This window comes from Pangasianodon hypophthalmus, chromosome 30 (assembly GCF_027358585.1).
Source record: "Pangasianodon hypophthalmus isolate fPanHyp1 chromosome 30, fPanHyp1.pri, whole genome shotgun sequence".
Classification (NCBI taxonomy): Eukaryota; Metazoa; Chordata; class Actinopteri; order Siluriformes; family Pangasiidae; genus Pangasianodon; species Pangasianodon hypophthalmus.
The window spans coordinates 387,215-407,499 of record NC_069739.1 but is presented as its reverse complement, the minus strand read 5'-3'; the positions used below and the strand labels follow the sequence as shown (position 1 = coordinate 407,499).

The window sequence follows — 20,285 nt, the reverse complement described above, 5'->3', positions numbered from 1 at the left end:
CTGTAATATTGTTTTGCACAAGTCAATATTGCACACACACACATACAGATGTACATAGTCTATATTTCTATATACTTAATCTATATTTCTACTTCTGCAACATAGCTACACTTTATTATGTCTGTTTTTATTTTCTACATAGTTTGCATTTGTCTTGGCGTTCAATGTGAACAGCAAAGAAAGAATTTCCTTGTACAGGGAAACCTGGTTTTCCTCACTGTGCACATGACAATAAACGCTTTGAATCTTTGAATCTTTGAAAACCATGCGTGGAATCAGTCTATTTAGAAGTACGATTTTAAAATTTTTTTGATGGAGAAAAATCTGAGCTCGGCCCGGATCATTAACAGTGCAGCTACGCCGCTGAAGTGTGTGTAGTGCATGTGGAGTCTTCAGTGTGACGAGCAGAGATCACTTAACACACTCCACATGAATCTAGAAGAGATACTACACACATCTTCCAACTACACTACTGAACACACACACACACACACTTCCAGAAAACTAATCCCATCTGAATACTACTAGCTATAGGTTTATTTTCTCTCTACACAGCAGAAATATAACGCTGCGTCCCAAATAGTCCTGCACTAGGCATGTAGTGCGCACTCGGAGTGTTTATTTACTCACACAGCTTTTCTAAACCTGCTTATATTTCTGGAATAATGTTCTATACATGTATGTAAATAAGCTGCTGTGCTCCTGTTCTCCAGCAGAGGGCTCCACTGCATCACATTCTATTCAAACACCAGAGGAACTCTTTCAGCTTTGTCCTAAATGTCATGACTGGTGTTGAGGTCCATCCTAAATACACACTTCTGTTTGAAGTTGGGGTGTTCATACGATCTGTGGGTATTACCCATAATGCACTGGGCGTGGTTAGTGGATTATAAACATGCAATCCAGAAAAGTGTGTAATGAAATAAAAGTATGAAGGGCTGGAGGTTGTGTGTGTGTCAGGACTTAATCTCGTACGCTAACTTCTGAAACTCAGCTCGCACAATACAGCATTTATTAGAAGCGATGCAGAATACTGAATTCTGATTGGTCCATTAATGTATCAAGAGGAGAGTTATATCTGTATAAACAAGTAGGTAGATGTATGCTAACATTTAACATGATGTGCTAATGCTAGATAACGATCACAAACACCACCAAAACATTTTAAATTAAAATATTTATTATTTAAAAACAGGTCACATCGCAGATATAAACACACAGTGGTGCGAGATTTGGATTTGCGACAAACATGAATGTTTCTGCAGACTGAGACGACATTAAACATCTCCTCTGACCTCTGACCTTTGTCCTCTGGTAAGTGCAATATTTACATTACTGAATTATATCCCACTTCAATCCCAGTGAAGGTTTACACACACGACGTGAAAATAACCACACAAATAAACGTGAAAACATCTCAGCAAACCAGAGGAGGTTCGATCAGGACAGCGAGGATGCGCTGTACGATGTATCGTGATGATCATAAACAAAACATCGTCATGGGAGACAAAAATTGAGAAACTGTCATATTTGTGTTGACATGGTTAAGTCATGCTAGCTAACCAGCTAGTCAAGAACAAACCTTGCTTTAAATGATGTCCATCAAAATGGGAAAGTTGTGATAAATGATACAAAAACTGACTATCGTGACACACCGAGCGTCACATGTCCAACACACAGCTTTACAAAAAAAAAAAAAAAACAACAAAATCAATCCAGTATGTATTTATCAATACAGCACACAAACAAGAAGATAATGGACACAAGCACGCACAAACCAACGATAAACGATGAGTAAAGTGTGTGACGTGACGCAGGCGCATGTTCACGAAGATACAATCGGGTAAAAGTGTAAAATCTGTTCATCTTCATCTCATTTACAGACGCAAAAATCCACATTTAAAGCACCACAACAACATGTAAACATTTATAGCTTCAGCTTATATTCACATAAATATACTTAATCTTTCAATAACCCGATTTCATTATTATAAAAATATATATTTAAGGAATTTGAAGACATTCTGGAGGTGTGTGATTGACGCAACACAAAAAAAAAAAAAACATCTGAATTATTTCATTCATCCTTCAAACCTTGCAAGAGACATTAAAGCTCACCAAGGAACACAAACAATAAAAAGTCAAAAAAAAAAAAAAATCACTTCAGAAAGAATTTCCACTTAAATTTGGCACCACGATCAACAATTCAGTCAGAAGAAAGCGGAATCTTCCAAGCATGCTAGAAAAAGACCTGTTAGAGATTGAGGTCTGACCCGAGTCTTCTGGAGGGCAGCGATGGTTGCTCAGTCCATCCCTGAAGATGATCAGGGGTGTAAACACCTCAGAGGCACCTCCTGAAGGGAGTCATTAAGTTCCTTCCCAAAAAGGGTGTTTAGAAACATGGTGAAGGAGGTCTACAGACCTTAATCAGCACTCCCAGGGACACCAGCAGCAACAAGGAACCCCACAGCGACAAGGTGCATCCTGAAGGAGTCTGCTTCCAGCAAGAAGGTCTACCTAACAGACTCCTTCTCGTAAATAAGTGCACCCTTCAGACTCCTTTCAAGAAAAGGTAGCCTCCAGAAAACCCTTCCGTGAAGAAGGAGAACCCTGTAGAGACTTCTCGCGGTGAGAGTGCACCTTTCCTGAAGATGATTTGTAGCAAAATTCTTCACATTCCTTAAGAAAAAAAAAAGAAAACGTGTCTGAAGCACTTCCCATTTGGCTTTTCTGAAAGGTCTCCGCTCTGAAGCAGGTCCTGTAGACCGGCTCAGAAACACTTCCTGAAGACAATCTGGGGTCCAAATTCGTCGTACTCGTCGTGACTGATCCAGGCAGAGGAGAATGACGGCATGCTGGCGAGTATAGCTCCTCCTCTCCACACAGAGAAATCCCGATCTCTAGGACTCGTGACCTTTACCCTCTCACCCAAACCTGCAGGGGCCAAACGACTGATCTCACACTGCAGACGCTCAGGAAGCCCAGTCAGCAAGGTGTTTCCACCTTCAGAGACACGGAGACAGACGATATTTACACGATATCTCAGGATTCATAATTTAATCTCAGGATATTACCTCATTCACTTACCGTTTCTAATTCTAATTACTTACTTTATTATAAATGCAAGACCATTTTTACACAAATCCTTCAGAGCGTGTTGTACCCGTACCTGAGAGGACAATATTTCCCACCAAGTCCCTGCGCAGGTCAATGTCCGACTGGAGAACCGATTTGAAAATGCTCTCGTGCATCCCATAATAATCCTGACCAATCAACTCCGGCTTGAACAGAATCTCCGGCGCTCTGAAGATTTAAAATAAACAAACTGTTATCGCCTGCAGCTTAACATAACAAATGTCTCTCGCACACACAGAGCAGTTACCTGAACCTTTCCGTCGTCAAGGAGACCATATGTCCGTCAGGTAGAGTGTAATGCACCTGTGCACTGGCCCCGCCTCCTCCACTAAGCTCCGCCTCATAGTTTAAAGCCACACAGCAGCATCTTTCCTTGATCTCACGCACAATCTCCATCTCGGCCGACGTCCGCATGCACACACCCTGCTCCGTCAGCAGCTACACACACACACACACACACACACACACACACACACACACACACACACACACACACACACACACACACACTTCAAATCACACGGTGTACAGCTGACTTTAGCCGAGTTTAGGTCGTTAACGCTGTGGTCTACTCAGGTGTGGTTCTCTCAGGTGAGTCTTTTGAAAGGATCAGGAGCTTCTAATTTAAAAGTGTCCACAGGAAGTGCTGTAGAGCTGCTAAAGTGCTGAAAGCTTTAGCAAGGTGAAGGACACATAGCAACAGTTGCTAAGCAGTGATGGGAATGAGACGGTGTTTGTACCTGTTTGAGGTGCAGCGTGACGTCGGCTCCTGCCAGATTAAAGCGCTGAACAGCGTGAGGGAGACAGTAACCTTCGAACACGGGGACGCTGTGACTCACACCGTCTCCGGAGTCAAACACCACGCCTACACACACACACACACACACACACACACACACACACACACACACACACACACACACACACACACAGACACAGACACAGGGGCTTAAATGTTAGAGTCTCCAAGTTTCCAAGTTTCCAAGTGTGTGTGTGTGTGTGTGTGTGTGTGTGTGTGTGTGTGTGTGTGTGTGTGTGTGTGTGTGTGTGTGTACCAGTGGTCCGGCCCGTTGTGTACAGTGCCAGTACAGGCTGCATCGCCATGTACGCAAGTGGAACGTTAAAGGACTCGAACATGAGCTGGATGGAACGCTGGCGGCTCTCGTGTGTGCTCATTGCTCCCTCCGTCAGCAACACAGGGTGATCCTCACTACACACACGCAACTGCTCAAAGGCATGACTCCAGATCTACACACACACACACACACACACACACACACAATAACTGCACTCTTCATCACCAGGCAGAAATTCCAATTTCTGAAGTTTCACACTTTAACCATCTGCGCCATCAGGATTTAAACACTAAAAATGTGATTAGATAGAAAGACAGATAGATAGAGAGATAGATCACTTTATTCAGCAGCACAGAGAGTTAGAAGTATATTAAAAGATATTTAACATTATAAATGAAACAAAATAAGAATAAATATAAAAAAAAAACAATACAGTGAGAGTGTGATGTGGTGGTGCAATGGGGTGAAAACATAGATATAAGCAGCAGATTTGAGTGGAATTAAAGTAGCAGTGTAAACACAGTCAACAGTGTAAACATCGTAAACTGCAATAAAATTAAAAAAAAAAAAATAGAAAGAAAGAAAAAAGAAAAATGGCTAGAAGTAAAGCGGCAGTGTGTATGGATATGAATAGTGGATAGAGGTGAAGTTCAGCTACTCTCCAACGAGCTTTTATTAAGACAGACCCCGTCTGATAAGTGGGAGCATCCCCCAGAGACCCTTCCTAATGATGATCTGAAGCAAATATTTAACATCCTTAAAAGTTAGTTTGAAGAACTCCACCATTTTGAGGCAAAATAAATGCTAAAAACAATACTATCGTACATATTAAATATGTAGTACATATGCTTCTTGCTAAAACTCACCATCTCCATCTGATCCCAGTTGGACACGATGCCGTTCCTCATTGGGTAATGAAGCGTTAACACACCCCTCATGTGCTGGGCGTCGTGTCCCACGTACACACCGCGCGCCACACTGCCACTCATCACCTCCTGCAATCAACAAATTATTAAACTATACATTTTACATTTGTTGTAGTAATATTCCTTCTTCTACAGGATAACCTAGAAGCAAGTCATGGAAGCTCGTATCCTCCAGATTCGCAGGGTACAACCTACATCTCTAAATAAAATCATTAAGCTCACATAAGCAACTTTAGAATCGTTACCTCGTACTTGGGCAGGCCAATAGCGGTGGGGAACATGGTGGTGGGCAGGTCCTGGTCAGCAAATCCGGCTTTCACCAAACTGGAACCGATGTCCAGCACCACAGGGGTCTGAAAATCACTCATCTACAGTTTCACACACACCAGAAACACAAAACCTTTTCACTGAGCATGAACACCACATCAATCAAAATCCCAAAACCAAAACACAACCAAGTTCCTTCTCAAACCTTCTTTACGATTCGTCCTCATACCCGTGTGCTGTGCATGTTATATAACCATGAGGATCTTCAACGCAGAACTTACAGTACGTTTTGATAATTTTAATGTTCTTCACAGCTCAGGAGGGTTACAGCAAACACATGAGGGGTCCAAGCACTTGAGGTAGCACAAGATGAGACTATTTTAAGAAAATTACATCTTGACAAATGGATATCAAAAGGACCACACCTGTTTACAACGCAATATCCGAAAGGCATCAAAATATCAGACTGCCTCAAGAGGACAGCTGCACACACAATGCTGCAGATGTGCAGGAATTGCAACACACTTCAACCTATTTGTTCAGAGGCTTAACCTGCTAGTTAAGCTAGTTTATAATAATTCAAATTACTAAACAAACATAAATCTAGTTAGTATGTTTACTGGTGTTAGCCCACAGTATGCAGGAGACATGATTCCTATTGCCCCAGATAAAGGGGTTTGGGATTTACTGAGCTCTGCTCTGGCTCTCACCCTCCAGAACTGTGAATCATGAGCAGACCACAAAAGCAGACACTGAAGTAGATCAGATATTGGATCCAAACCTCTCTAGTGCAGATCTGAAACTGTTGCTGGACCGGTGATCTGCAGACACGTCTCGTTAATGAACTGTCAGCGTGATGAACTTGAACTTCCGCCTCATTGTTCTCCACCGATCCACAAGACTCTGACGTTTCAAGCAGAGGCGATTGAGTTCTGGAGATCGGACCGTCACACCACGCCTCTGGTTTTTGATCTTCAGCTCTGTTGATACATTCAGAATTTGCAGGTTCTTCAGGCACATTCGCCACACCAACATTAAGATCCACAGTGTGAAGGTTGTTATTGTTGGTATTATGGTGTTGGAGCTCTATTGGTGATGTTCTACATGGAGGATTTTTGCGTTCTTTTGGATTTGGACCAACAGATGACGCCAAAGGTGTGGAAATGGCAGTCTGATTTATAGCACCAGATGCATTTTCTTCAGAATCTGTGCTTATCTGTTTATCCAGTCTAGGTGTTTGAGGAAGAGGTGTTGGACCACCAGGATCGAATGCAGGAGACGATACTTCCTCTGATGTTAAAGTTTCCACCTTGGGATCTTCATTACACTGTTCACTTGTGTCTAAGGTTTCTGAAGGATCCAAGTGCATACATGTCTGTTCTCTCGTATCAAGAGGCTCTGATAGATTTTTCAGTTCTCTAATAGCAGGATCTTGAGCTTCAGAAAGATCTGTGACTGAAGATACCAAGTCTGACATTTCTTTTGTCTCAACATCATGTCGGAAAACACCATCTGCCATGACAGAAGGCACAGTGACTGATATGGATGAATCAGTAGAGTCAATATTCTGCTGATCCTGAGAAGTTAAGCACGTGTTTAAGCAGTCATTGGTTGAAGAATCTGTAGCTACATTAGAACATTTAGAACTGATTGACGCTTCTGGATCTGAACATTTGTGCTGAACATGATTGTCTGTAGCCAAGTCTGTAGGTTGATGGTTGGTGGGTTCCTCTAAACATGGCTGCCCATGATTGAGGACTTGTGCATCTTGTGCTGATCTTCTGCAGTTCATCAGAAGAGCTTCATCATCCTTCAACACTGAAGCTCTTCCCATTATGGAACAGGTCACAATTTTACGACTCCTGCTCGGACGCTTTAGCTTGCTTTTCTTCATCTCCCTGCTCAGGTTCCTCTCCATCTCCTCCACTTCTTTCTTCTCTTGCTCAAGTTTCTCAAGGAACCTCTTCTTGTCCTCACTGAGGCTCTGAGAGGACATTCTTTCCTCAGATTCACAGTGACGCAGCTCATTGATTTTCAGGTTCTCCTCAACAATCTTTTCCTCTAAGACCTTCAGATTTTCTATCTCCTTCAAAAGCTCCAATCTATCAGGACCTCCATTTTTCGGTTCAAGATGAAGGAGTGGGTCAGAACCTGGTTCTGAAGGAGGATCACTATCACTCTGAATAACTCTTGGACTTTCCTGAGGCAAAATATCATCATATCCAAAATTCAGGGCGTCAAGATCGTCCTCCAATCCAATCACACCTGCTTCAGCCAAGTCACTGGATGTCATCTGAGTAAATTGACAATCTTTGCTCCATGAAGGCCACAATCTATCTGGATTGTCTGATTCCAGTAGGACATCCAAGATCTCCTCCTGAGCAAGAACGCTCTCCTCCTCTTGCAGGATTCCAGCTGCTCGGCTCAGCGTTTCCTCCACGGCCCGGAGCTCTTGCTGCTCTTTCATTTCCCATTCACACGCCGACTCGCCGAGCAACATGCTATCAGAGTCATGCATGAGGTCATGGAGGTCATACGAGTCCCAGAGGAGAGTGGGCATGCTCTCCGATGTTTCAGCTCCATGCCCTCCATCGGTAATCGTGCTTGAGAGAACGTTGTGCATGGGGCTCCACTCGGTGGTCTGATCCTGAAAATCGCACACACTTGTATCGGTGGTCTGCGTTAACTGATCGCAGCTTCTAGTCGCCCTTTGCTGGCTGGGAGAGATGATCACAGTGTAGCAATTCTCCAGATCATCTACAGGAAGACTCAGCCAGGGGTTTTTGGGAAGCGTGGCTGAGCGTTTCACTGTGATCTCGAAGTTTACAGAGTTGCCACTTGCATTTGGAATGATGCGGATACTTGGGGCTCCAAGTGATTTCTCCTCAGTAAGACCCTCAGATATGCTGGAAACATTCTCCTCACTGACATGCAGATGAGTAGATTTTGGTCTGGATGCCTCATCTTGGCACGTCTTCCCACCTCCTGTTTCAAGATGTCCACTTCCTGCTCCGTCAAACCCGGAATCAAAGGAGCTGAGAGATGGTGGCTTTGCTCCGGACTGAAGTAGCAGAGGATAATTTGGACCATCAAGTCTTGTCAAACCGTTGCCATTTACAGAGCATGGAAAGAAGTCTGAATCTCTAAGTCCATTCTGGGCACAAATATTTTTCCGAGTATGAAGGTCAGAGGTTGAATCTGCAGTTTCATTTTTGCCCTTTAGATACTCGTACTGCCATTGCAGAGCCAGCTGCAGGTCACGAAATGTCGCAGAACCAGGAGATATCAACAACTTGCGTAAACTCGTACACCTGCAAACAAGGACAAAATGCAAATCAGTTTTAAACAGGATGTATGATGGCATTCAAAGTCCTTCTTGCTCAAAATAGTCACCTCTGTGCAAGCTGCTTTCCTGCATTCTCCAGGTGTGTATCAGGTATGATTTTAGCCAGGTGTGCTAACTGCATTAGCTCATCCAGTTCAGGAGGAGGATGCAACCTGAGAAACTCCTCAATCACAGATAACACTTCACTTTGCTTTTGCGAGAGAAGAGTTTCCTCATTGTCATGTTTGTTCGAGCAAGTTCTCCACAGCAGATCCTGTAGGAAGCTCTCACACACTGCCACATGGTACCACTTCTGGATCTGAGCACAAATGCAGACAATAATGCAATACCTGAGAGATTATAACTGAGACTGTTTCTACATCCATCCATCTCTCTATTCCATCCATCCTCCTCTCTCTTATCTGTGTTCATCTGCACTTGTGTGTCTAGCCATTTACAAGTTCCTCTATATTCTGTACATCCACCCATGACCTCTACACCTCCACTCCTCCCTTTCCAATGCCTCTATCCCTGCCTCTCACCATCCCTCCTACCTCCCACTTTCCCTCCATTCCCAATCCCTGCCATCACTACTCCTCCAAACCTTGCTGCTAATGTCCATCTCCCACCTCGCCTCGATTCCCAATCCCTGCCAGCACTCCCTCTCCAATGCTTGCCTCCCGGAATCCCCGACTCCTGCCTACCACCATTCCACCTGCTCCAACCCCGCCATTTTCCGATGTCCACCTCCGGCAATTCCTCTTTCTCCCATCCCTACAATCCCTGATTCCTGCCATCCCTACTCTGATCCCTACCTCCCACCAACCCTCTGTCTTCAATCCCATTTCCTGCCATCCCTCCATTTCCCACTTCCACCTCCTGTCATCCGTCCTTATCCAATCCCTGCTTTCTGCCACCCTTACTCCAAACTCTGCCTCCCACCATCTCCCATCCCTAATCCCTGCCTCCCACCATCCCATCCTCCTCCTTCTTCTCCAATCCCTTTTCCCCACTAGCCTACCTTCTCTGATCCCCACCTCCCCTCTTAAGTGCACTACTGATGACTTCTCTTGACTTCACTACTGATGACTTTCTCAGAGATGCAATTGTTTTTTCTTTTTTTTTTTTTTGCAACAGGATAATAATCAAACTTAACAGAAGCCTAGCAAACTGATGTTTAGATCATGTTTAGACTTCATTGTACACAAGCTGCAGTAACAAAAACAAATAATAAATAAGATGTACTTTATGGTAGCAGTGATGAAAGGTGCAGATGGTGTTCAGGTTCCTGTTCTGTAACTCCATGACTGCTCTGAGCTGGTCAGTCTGTTTCTCCAGCTCATTTATCCACTCGTGTCCTTCACGGCTCTGTCTGAAAACCACCGTCTCTGATACAGTGTTTAACAAATCCTCAGCACGACGCACCAGCACCTAATACACACCACACACACACACACACACACACACAAAGCAGAGAGATGACAAACTTTAACCATGACAATATTCTTCTATTCATTTTTGCCTTTCCCTTTCCATCCCTCCCTCCATCCATCCATCCCCCCATTTCTCCATGCTTTAAGTTTTGATCTTCAACATTTCCCACCATCACAGTAAACCCCAGCATGCAGAAGTTCTCCTCTTATTTACCGCCGCGTGTGTGTAAACAGACGTGCTGAACTCCATCCGCAGTGTTTCGGCTCTGTTAGAGTCACGAAGTGTCTCAGGTGTGTACGACTGCATCTTCTGCATAACGCGCTCCATCTCACACACAACCTGAGACAGAAGGACAAACCAAACATCCATTTTACACAAAAAAAACAGATGAAATATGGAGTTATTGTTGTACAACTTATGCATCTAGATAGTTTATACAAAATCACAATATCCCATCCTTCTTGTGGACAAAACCAAATATCTCTGTGACTGGATTACAAAGTGGACTTTTATAAATGCAAATAAAACAAACGTTTCTTTTTGTTACTGGAGTTGATGATAAGTGTGTCACTAACAGAATTACACAGAGTTACAATTATTAAAAAAGTGTGTGACCTGTTGTGCATCTTTCTGAAGCTGGAGGACGTGCAGTCGGAGACGAGCGTTGGAGAAAACACGTCTCCACAGCAACTCCACTTTCTCCACCGCCGCCCGGATTCTAGAGAGAGAGAGAGAGAGAGAGAGACACACACACACACACACAACCTCAGCAGAGTTTAAACTCAAATGAGACACACTCCGCTCACACACTCCTCTATCTGGGTGATTCATCTGTGAATATTGCACAGCTTTCACTAGTGTCATTAGCATATCAATACACTGTGTGTGGGCAGGAAATGAGCTCTGACACACACACACACACACACACACACACACACACACACACACAGCATGTAATTAAACAATAGTCTCTAGAAAGAACCTTCAGGTGTGGGCAAGGCACTAGACAGTTATTAGACAGGAAATGCTTTAGTTCCTGGATACTGCAAAAAAATAAAAAAATAAAAAATAATGTGAGAAGAAAATATGGAGCAGAAAGTGCTGGTGAATATATGAATGTTGTTAGAGAGTGATTATGAGGATTTACAAAAATATTTCACTGCCAATATTCCAGAGTTGCAATGTAACTATAAATATAACACAGGGCCTCAATTATCACGCTGGATACAAACAGATTTATTTCTAAAACACTGGTAAGAGAGTTCACACAAGAAAATTGGTTTTCATGAATATCGTTCGTATCCTGCTCGTGCTCCTGAGTGAGTGTAAATCTACTCATAAGGAGACTAACTGATGTAAACCTCGACCTGATGGACTTCAGATCCTATAATCTGCAGGGATTACTGCACTTTTCTCTCTGGAATATTCTGTGGAGTTTAAACTGTTTGTGTTTATGACGTTTGCAGCGTTTAGCAGACGCCCTTATCCAGAGCGACTGATAGAAGAGCTTTAGAGTCTCGATCAGAAACACGTCCTCATGCTAGTTCACTCGCTCAGGGACTCAGAGCTCCGTCCAGTACGAAGAAAAAGTCTGTAAAACCGGCAGCTTGGTTTGGCTTACGCAAACGTTTACACACGACTTTACTAAAAGATTGATACATGAGGGCCTGATACATGATGTCCCAGCTTAACAGTGGCTGCTACAGCACTCTGTGTGTGTGTGTGTGTGTGTGTGTGTGTGTGTACCGGTCATAGTTCTGCAGCATCTCCAGAGCAGTGTGTGTGAAGAGAACCGTTCCCACCATGGCCTGGTAACACGGATCCCTCTCAGGGTAACGAAACTTCTCCAACACACACTCACACCTCCTCAACAAGGCATCCAGACCCAGATCTCTACACACACACACACACACACACACACACACACACACACACACACACACACTCCACCTCAGAACAGTGATTCATGGTAGTGATTTTGCAATTCCTTCTTCCTTCAAAAACATTCTCCAGAACCTCCCACACTGTGCACAGCAGTGTGATCATGTGACCCCACGACCCTGACATAACCCCATTCCTCTGTTCCGGTCCATCAGGTTTATCTGTAAAGGAACCGGTTCTACAGAATCACAGCCATTAACTTTTAACCCCAAACTCTCATCATACAGCAGAAACATGTAACATTTACAAACGTCTGCAAAAAAAAAAAAAAAAAAAAAAAAAACCCTTTCCTCTAGATTTTGTTCTAAACCTAATGGAACATGACTGAGAAAGAGAAAGCACTAGAGGAAATGAAATTAAGGTGTGTTTGGCGTGATGTTACCTGCGAAGGTGCTCCAGTCGCGCCTGATTGGTCGAGCAGAAAACAGCGAGAGATTCGTACTCAGTAGGAACGGAGAGTTTAGAGAAATCCTGCAGAGCGCTGATACACACCGGCAACTTCCTCACCACAGCCACAAACTCCTGCACAAAACTGTCCATCTCCTACACACGCGCACGCGCGCACACACGCGCACGCACGCGCACACACGCACGCGCACACACGCACGCACACACACACACGCACACACACACGCACACACACACGCACACACACACGCACACACACACGCACACACACACGCACACACACACGCACACACACACGCACACACACACGCACACGAGAAAAAGATAAAACACTGGTCAAAATAAAACATTAACTTACAGATCTTAAAGAACTTCAGACAACTTTATACACAAAATTTAATTCAATTACATAGAAATGTCATTTAAATGATATATGAAAGGATCTTGAACTGCAGTGTCTAATAAACAATCAGCAAAATTTGATGCCAATCCCATCACACTGTTCTGGTGGGTGTGGCCTAGTATGCTAATGAGCAGAATGATTGACAGGCCCCTGTTTGAGACTCCCAGTCTGTGACTAAACACGAGCAAATCAACACCATACACACCTGGGGGAAAAAAACTCCGAGAAACTAACATCATCCAAACACAACCGCGTGTGTGAGTGACACACACACACACACACACACACACACACACTCACAAACACACACACTCACAAACACACACACCTGTGCTGAATGATCAGAGTAACATACAGAACTAAGAGACAGATCTGGAACAGTAGGTAGAGAGGAGTGTGTGTGTGTGTGTGTGTGTGTGTGTGTGTGTGTGTGTGTGTCTTTCATTTGCTAATGAGTGTGATGTCACTGTGTGGAGTGTGTGAGCTTCTCCACGGTAACACACAATACACTACAAGCCTGCATTAATCTCATTTATCAGACTCGAGGGGAAGCGAGATGAAAGTTCAGGATGACGCACGAACATCATGCTTCGTTACAGACACACACACACACAGACAGACACACACAGACAGACACACACAGACAGACACACACAGACAGACACACACAGACAGACACACACAGACAGACACACACAGCAGTGCAATGGTGATGACGCACTGAAATGGGAATTTAATATAGCATTAATTTGCTTATTATTTACCACATACTGCAGGTCACAAACAGGCACAGATTCAATTCAGTGTTTTATCACAAGATGCTGCACCATCTGACCCTCACACACACTCACACACACTCACACACACTCACACACACTCACACACACTCACACACACTCACACACACTCACACACACTCACACACACTCACACACACTCACACACACTCACACACACTCACACACACCATCGAGACGCTTGTGAATTATTCCATTCATTATCCTTTGAGCATGAAGCATCACATGGCCCCAAGAGCAAACACAACTAATACACAAGGAATAAAACACTTCAGGGTGTGCTGTTCTAGAAAAATAATCAACACCAGAATGATGTGATGAAGCGGAGTTACTGCAATCACCCCAAAGTGGATTATTTTCCCCAAAGTGTTTTATTCCTCTTATACCACAGCAATTTACCAACCATTTCTATTTATTTATTTTTAAAAATTCATTTTTTATCCATTTATCACTTAATCTGAAAGATAATAAGAAAAGAAAAGAAAAAAAAAAACAAAAAAAAAAAAAACACAGCTCGTCATGTTAGTGAGAAACCGCAAAGAAGCGTAAACTCCTCTGTCCTGAAGACGTCAGAAAACTTACAGTTACAGCTTTACCTCTGACTGTTACAAAGCGCTGACACTGGAGACTCCTTCCATAAACGTTACATAAACATCTCTTTAACTTAAGAAAACTTCACCATATTGATGATTTTTAAATCTGTTTATTATCAGTGGAGCGTCTGCTGTACGAGTCCGTGTGAACGAGCGGTTACTATAGAAACGATAACGTAGTAGAACGTAATATAAACCTGTGATTTGCAGCTGCGCTACTTTACAGGAAATTAATCAACACCTTCTGACCAATCAGAACGCAGTATTACGCCAACACACAGAGTGCAGGAGGAGTGAACGAGTGTAAAAGACACTCACTTTGATGAAGGAAACCCAGCTCTCGTGGCTGTAGATAAAATATCCTCCCAGATTAGCGGTCAGCTGACTGCGATCCACGTAGTTACACAGCTCGAACACTTCTCTGAGGAAAACACACTGAAAGAGGGAGAAAAAAAAAAACAAACATGCAGCGTTTGGGTGTTAAATACAGGACGGGGTGTAAAAGTGTCCACACAGAGCCAGACTTCTGTTAAAGAAAAATTATTAAAGAATAAAAATATTAACTGCACATCGAAACCTATGTTAGCTAGAGAGCAGTTCACTTCGCTAGCTAGCTACGTATTTGCTAATAACTTGCTTGTTAAGATACAAAGCTAGCTGGCTAAAATTCATCCGGTGCTACATTTAGCTACCTAAACGTAAAAGTTGTTAAACTGCGAAAATAAAATCCAATATTTTACATTAATACACTGAAACACTGTCAAGGCAAAGAAGTGAAAAAACACCAAATGGTGAGGTCACATGACTAAACTTAAACACCACCCAAACTACACCTGTACCTGATTATGGAATAACAATCAGGAAGCAAAATAAAAAGTAAATTATGCTTTTTAAAGATATCTGTGGATATAAAGGTGCTCTTAGCTTTATAAAACTTTACAGCTTCTCTGATGGAGATGAACTTTAGACCCAAGCAGCACATTCAGGCTGGGAATAAAAACTCGTAGCTGAAGAGTCGGTATTTAATAACAGGTTCAGCTCTGCAGGACGTTTAACTCTGAACACACAGCGGGTTAATGCCATCATCTCGCCTGGTTATCAGACAGCGACGCACCTTAACCGGCGCCGGCGTCGTCGTCATCGTCGAGCGTTTGGACGGATTCAGGAGTTTCTGCAGCAGCTTCTGGACGTCTCGCTTTTTGGGCTGAACGGCGTAGAAGGAGAGCACGGTGCGCTTGTGGAGCTGAGAGAGGAGCAGGACGCGTTACAACTCACTTCAAAACAGATATCAGACCCAAAACACCAGCTTTCAGGATTTTAGTTCACACTGAGTTTAACCCTTTAATGTCCGCGATGGCTCGTTAGAGAAGATCATCACACTGCTCAATAATTTATTAATGTGCCTGTAGATGGAGATGTTTGGGTTAAACTGTAGAGATCTGAGGATAAATCCACTCTTAGTCGTTTAAAAATATTTTATAATCCAGCAGGTCCACAGTTTCCAAACAAACCCTTCTGACCAATCACAGGCTTCGTTATTCAGCCTCTGCACCAATCAGAATTCAGCAGCAGGTGTGTGTGTGTGGGATTAATTTATCCTTAAACACCTGGGGATGAAAAGCAGGCAATCGGAGCGCTCTGATGTCATCAGCGTGCGCCTCGTCCCGAGCTCTAACGCAAGTTTAATAACTTAATCCACCTTTTAGTTTAAGGTTCACGAGCTGAAACACAGAGCTGCACTTTAGTTTCTTTTCCTCTCCTTCCTTCTTCCTTCCTTTCTATTTGTTCTTATCTTTATGCTTTACTTTCCCCATCTTTCTTCTTTTCTCTTTAATTATTCTGCTCTTTCATTCCTCAGTCTTTTTATAGACCTTTTTCTTCTCAGTTTCTTTTTCTTTTTTCTACATTTGCTTCCAGAACATTTCCTTCTGTGTACTTTGTTTGTATCTTTTCTATCATGTGTTTCTGGTTTCCTTTTTGCCTTTCTTTTCCTTCCTTTACACCGTTTCTTCACTTTCTTTCCAATCGCCCCTTCCTTTATTTCTCGTCACGTCTCTGCATTTGAAGCTCCACCTTTACCTGCAGCAGGAGGAGGATTTCAGCGATGCGTCTGGTCACGGCGAGTGAAGCTTCTCTCAGATCAGCGACCACCGACACCAAACACTCCGACCTGCTCTTACTGCGGAGCAAAAATCACAACAAAACATCACCGCAGTTTATTTCTGATCAACACACAGACTCAGTAAACGTCTCTAAATTTATTTCTTTTACTCTTAAAAAGAGAGGAAATACAGGGGAAGAAAGAAAACACACAACAGCTAAAGAGACCTGATGTGTAAAGAAGGAAAGATGAAAAGCACATGATCAGAAAAAAAAGAAAGATAGAAAGAGAAAGGCAGCAGTGTTGTAGAGTTTGTACTTGTGCAGGCGCAGACAGTAAAACACAAACTCGGCCACTTCCTCTTTAGTGACATCACACAGCAGTTTATTCTGAAATTCAGCCGGAAAAATGACCAGCGCACATCCGAGCTGATCGAACACACCTGAGAGAGAGAGAGAGAGAGAGAGAGAGAGAGAGAGAGACACGGGGGAGAGAGAGAGAGAGAGAGAGAGAGAGAGACAGAGAGAGAGGGAGAGAGAGAGAGAGACACGGGGGAGAGAGAGAGAGAGAGAGAGAGAGAGAGAGACACGGGGGAGAGGGAGAGAGAGAGAGAGAGACACGGGGGAGAGGGAGAGAGAGAGAGAGACACGGGGGAGAGAGAGAGAGAGAGAGAGAGAGAGAGAGAGACACGGGGGAGAGAGAGAGAGAGAGAGAGAGAGAGAGAGAGAGAGAGACACGGGGGCGAGAGAGAATTTTTTAATTTTCAAAAGACCTTTATTACAATTACTAAAACATCATTTCATCAATTCTCACTTTTTTAAAAAAAAAAAAAAATAAATCAAGAGCAAAATACATTTTTATACATCCATCATGTTAAACATTACAAACTGTAACTCATCACTAACTTCACACTAATCCCCTTTATAACACCAAGAGAGGGAGATAGAAGACAGAGAAAAAGAGAGAGACAGACAGGGGAGAGAAAGTGAGATGGGGAGAGAGAGAAAGACAGATGGGGGGAGAGACAGAGAGAGAGAGAGAGAGAGAGACAGAGAGAGAGGGAGAGAGAGAGAGAGAGAGAGAGACAGAGAGAGAGAGAGAGGGAGAGAGACAGAGAGAGGGAGAGAGACAGAGAGAGAGACAGAGAGAGAGAGAGAGAGGGAGAGAGGGAGAGAGAGAGAGAGAGGGAGAGAGACAGAGACAGAGAGAGAGAGGGAGAGAGACAGAGAGAGAGGGAGAGAGAGAGAGACAGACAGGGGAGAGAAAGTGAGATGGGGAGAGAGAGAAAGACAGATGGGGGGAGAGACAGAGAGAGGGAGAGAGAGAGAGAGAGAGAGAGAGAGAGAGAGAGAGACAGAGAGAGAAAGAGAGAGAGAGAGAGAGAGAGAGAGAGAGAGAGTGAGAGACAGACACACAGAGAGAGAGACAGAGAGAGAGAGAGAGAGAGAGAGACAGAGAGAGACAGAGAGAGGGAGAGAGACAGAGAGAGGGAGAGAGGGAGAGAGAGAGAGAGAGAGAGAGAGAGACAGAGAGAGAGAGAGAGAGGGATGTACAGGTGAAGAAACACATGAACAGAGTGAAACTAACAAGAAATTTTTAAAACGTTATCTTTTAATTTTTTAAAAGTTAAAACCCCTCATCAGTCAGAGCAGCTGTAGATATGAAACCTGACATTTTGAAATAAGTTTTTTTTTTTTTTTAAAAAACACTGAACTCTGAAATTTCTGACTCACATTTAAAGAAATCAGTGAAAGAAATGAAGTTTAATGTGAATTACCGGGGAACGTGACGGCGCCGGAGCAGAGAACACGCTCTGAGGGCAGAGACGGACAAAACCTCACCTCTATAAACACACACACACACACACACACACACACACACACACACACACACAGTTATTCACAAGTGTTTATGTTACAGTATGCTGATATAATTTATATTTCATCTACAACAATCAGCTATAACATTAAATCCACCGGCCAAATATTGTGTAGTTCTCCTTTAAGTCCTGTAAGTTGTGAGGTGGAGCCTCCATGGATCGGACTTGATGTTCAGCACGTCCCACAGTCGCTCGATCAGATTGAGATCTGGGGAATTTGGAGGCCAAGTCAACACCTTGAACTCTTTGTCATGTTCCTCAAACCGTTCCTGACCAGTTTCTGCAGTGTGTCAGGGAGCATCATCCTGCTGAAAGAGGCCACTGCCATTAGGGAACACCGTTGCCATGAAGGGGTGTAACCTGGTCTGCAGGAATGTTTAGGTAGGTGGTACGTGTCAAAGTAACATCCACATGAAGGCCAGGACCCGAGGTTTCCCAGCAGAACATTGCCCAGACCATCACACTGCCTCCACCAGCTCGCCTTCTTCCCATAGTGCATCCTGGTGCCATCTCTTCCCCAGGTAAGCGACACACACACACACACACACACCCGGCCGTCCACATGATGTAAAAGAAAATGTGATTCATCAGACCAGGCCACCTTCTTCCATTGCTCCATGGTCCAGTTCTGATGCTCTTGTGTCCATTGTAGGAGCTTTGGGTGGTGGACAGGGTCAGCATGGGCTCTCTGACCGCTCTGCAGCGACGCAGCTCCATACGCAGCAAGCTGCACTGCACTGTGTGTTCTGACTCCTTTCTATCAGAGCAGCTTTAATGTTTTCAGCAGTTTGTGCTACAGTCGCTCTTCTGTAGGATCGGACCAGACGGACCTTCACTCCCCACGTGCATCAGTGAGCCTTGGGAGCCCATGACCCTGTCGCTGGGTCACCGGTTGTTCTTCCTTGGACCACTTTTGGTAGGTTCTAACCACTGCACGCCGGGAACACCACACAACACCTGCTGCTCTGGAGATGCTCTGACCCAGTCGTCTAGACATCACAGTTTAGCTTTTGTCAAAGTCACTCAGATCCTTACGCTTGCCCATTTTTCCTGCTTCCAACACATCAACTTCGAGAACTGACTGTTCACCTGCTGCCTGATAAATCCCTCACCTTTACAGGTGCTATTGTAACGAGATAATCAGGTATTCACTTCACCTGTCAGTGGCTTAATGTTACGCCTGATTGGTGTATAAACTGGCTCTGAGTGATATGATCTCGATACTGTGATAAAATGTCACAGTTCACTTTTCTGAGATATCGTCAGTATTGCAATATCTTTTCAAACATTTCTTTAAATATTAGACTGCTATACTATACTTACTATTAAATTTTATTAAAATTACTAAATGTATTAAATATACATTATACATTAGACATATACAATATATAGTATGTTTTTATCATGTTAAGTTTAGAGACTGTTCTAGTAAACGTTGCAGCAATAATAATGTTTTTCATTGGAGCATCTTTAATAATAATAATAATAATAATAATAATAATAAGTCTTCAGGTATCATGATATGTTGGTCATATCGCACACTGCTGCTTTAATATTTATACACTTTGTGAATGCAGTTTAGAAGAAAGAAAGAAAGTTTCACTACTTGTGCACACACTTGTAATTGTTAGTTGCTTGTGTATAAATAAAGAACAGAATCAAGAGAAAGAAAGAGAGAAAAAAGAAAGAGAGAAAGACAGACAGAGAGAGAAAGACAGACACACACAGAGAGAGAGACAGAGAGAAAGAGAGAGACAGACAGAAAGACAGACAGTGAGAGAGAGAGAGACAGAGAGAAAGAGAGAGACAGACAGAAAGACAGACAGTGAGAGAGAGAGAGACAGAGAGAAAGAGAGAGACAGACAGAAAGACAGACAGTGAGAGAGAGAGAGAGAGAGAGAGAGAGAGAGAGAGAGACAGAAAGACAGACAGTGAGAGTGAGAGAGAGAGACACACAGACAGACACAGAGAGAGAGACACACAGAGAGAGACAGACAGTG

At 43.4% G+C, this 20,285-nt stretch overlaps 1 protein-coding gene across 1 annotated transcript in view; it reads right to left on the bottom strand.

The window, feature by feature from the left end:
* Positions 1-1,162: 1,162 nt before the first annotated feature.
* The window catches only part of LOC113529660 (uncharacterized), a 19,608-nt gene continuing 485 nt past the window's right edge, over positions 1,163-20,285 (bottom strand). Inside the window, exons 2-20 of the mRNA XM_034302073.2 lie at positions 18,184-18,249; positions 16,725-16,848; positions 16,385-16,484; positions 15,420-15,548; positions 14,624-14,740; positions 12,487-12,647; positions 11,910-12,056; positions 10,779-10,881; positions 10,377-10,502; positions 9,975-10,160; positions 8,798-9,048; positions 6,186-8,715; positions 5,383-5,505; positions 5,078-5,206; positions 4,191-4,383; positions 3,876-4,000; positions 3,383-3,573; positions 3,170-3,303; positions 1,163-3,003 (exon numbers count right to left, since the gene is read on the bottom strand). Coding sequence (XP_034157964.2) covers positions 2,771-3,003; positions 3,170-3,303; positions 3,383-3,573; positions 3,876-4,000; positions 4,191-4,383; positions 5,078-5,206; positions 5,383-5,505; positions 6,186-8,715; positions 8,798-9,048; positions 9,975-10,160; positions 10,377-10,502; positions 10,779-10,881; positions 11,910-12,056; positions 12,487-12,647; positions 14,624-14,740; positions 15,420-15,548; positions 16,385-16,484; positions 16,725-16,848; positions 18,184-18,249 — 5,168 coding nt within the window. The 3' untranslated portion in view covers positions 1,163-2,770. The remainder of the gene's footprint in view (positions 3,004-3,169; positions 3,304-3,382; positions 3,574-3,875; positions 4,001-4,190; positions 4,384-5,077; positions 5,207-5,382; positions 5,506-6,185; positions 8,716-8,797; positions 9,049-9,974; positions 10,161-10,376; positions 10,503-10,778; positions 10,882-11,909; positions 12,057-12,486; positions 12,648-14,623; positions 14,741-15,419; positions 15,549-16,384; positions 16,485-16,724; positions 16,849-18,183; positions 18,250-20,285) is intronic.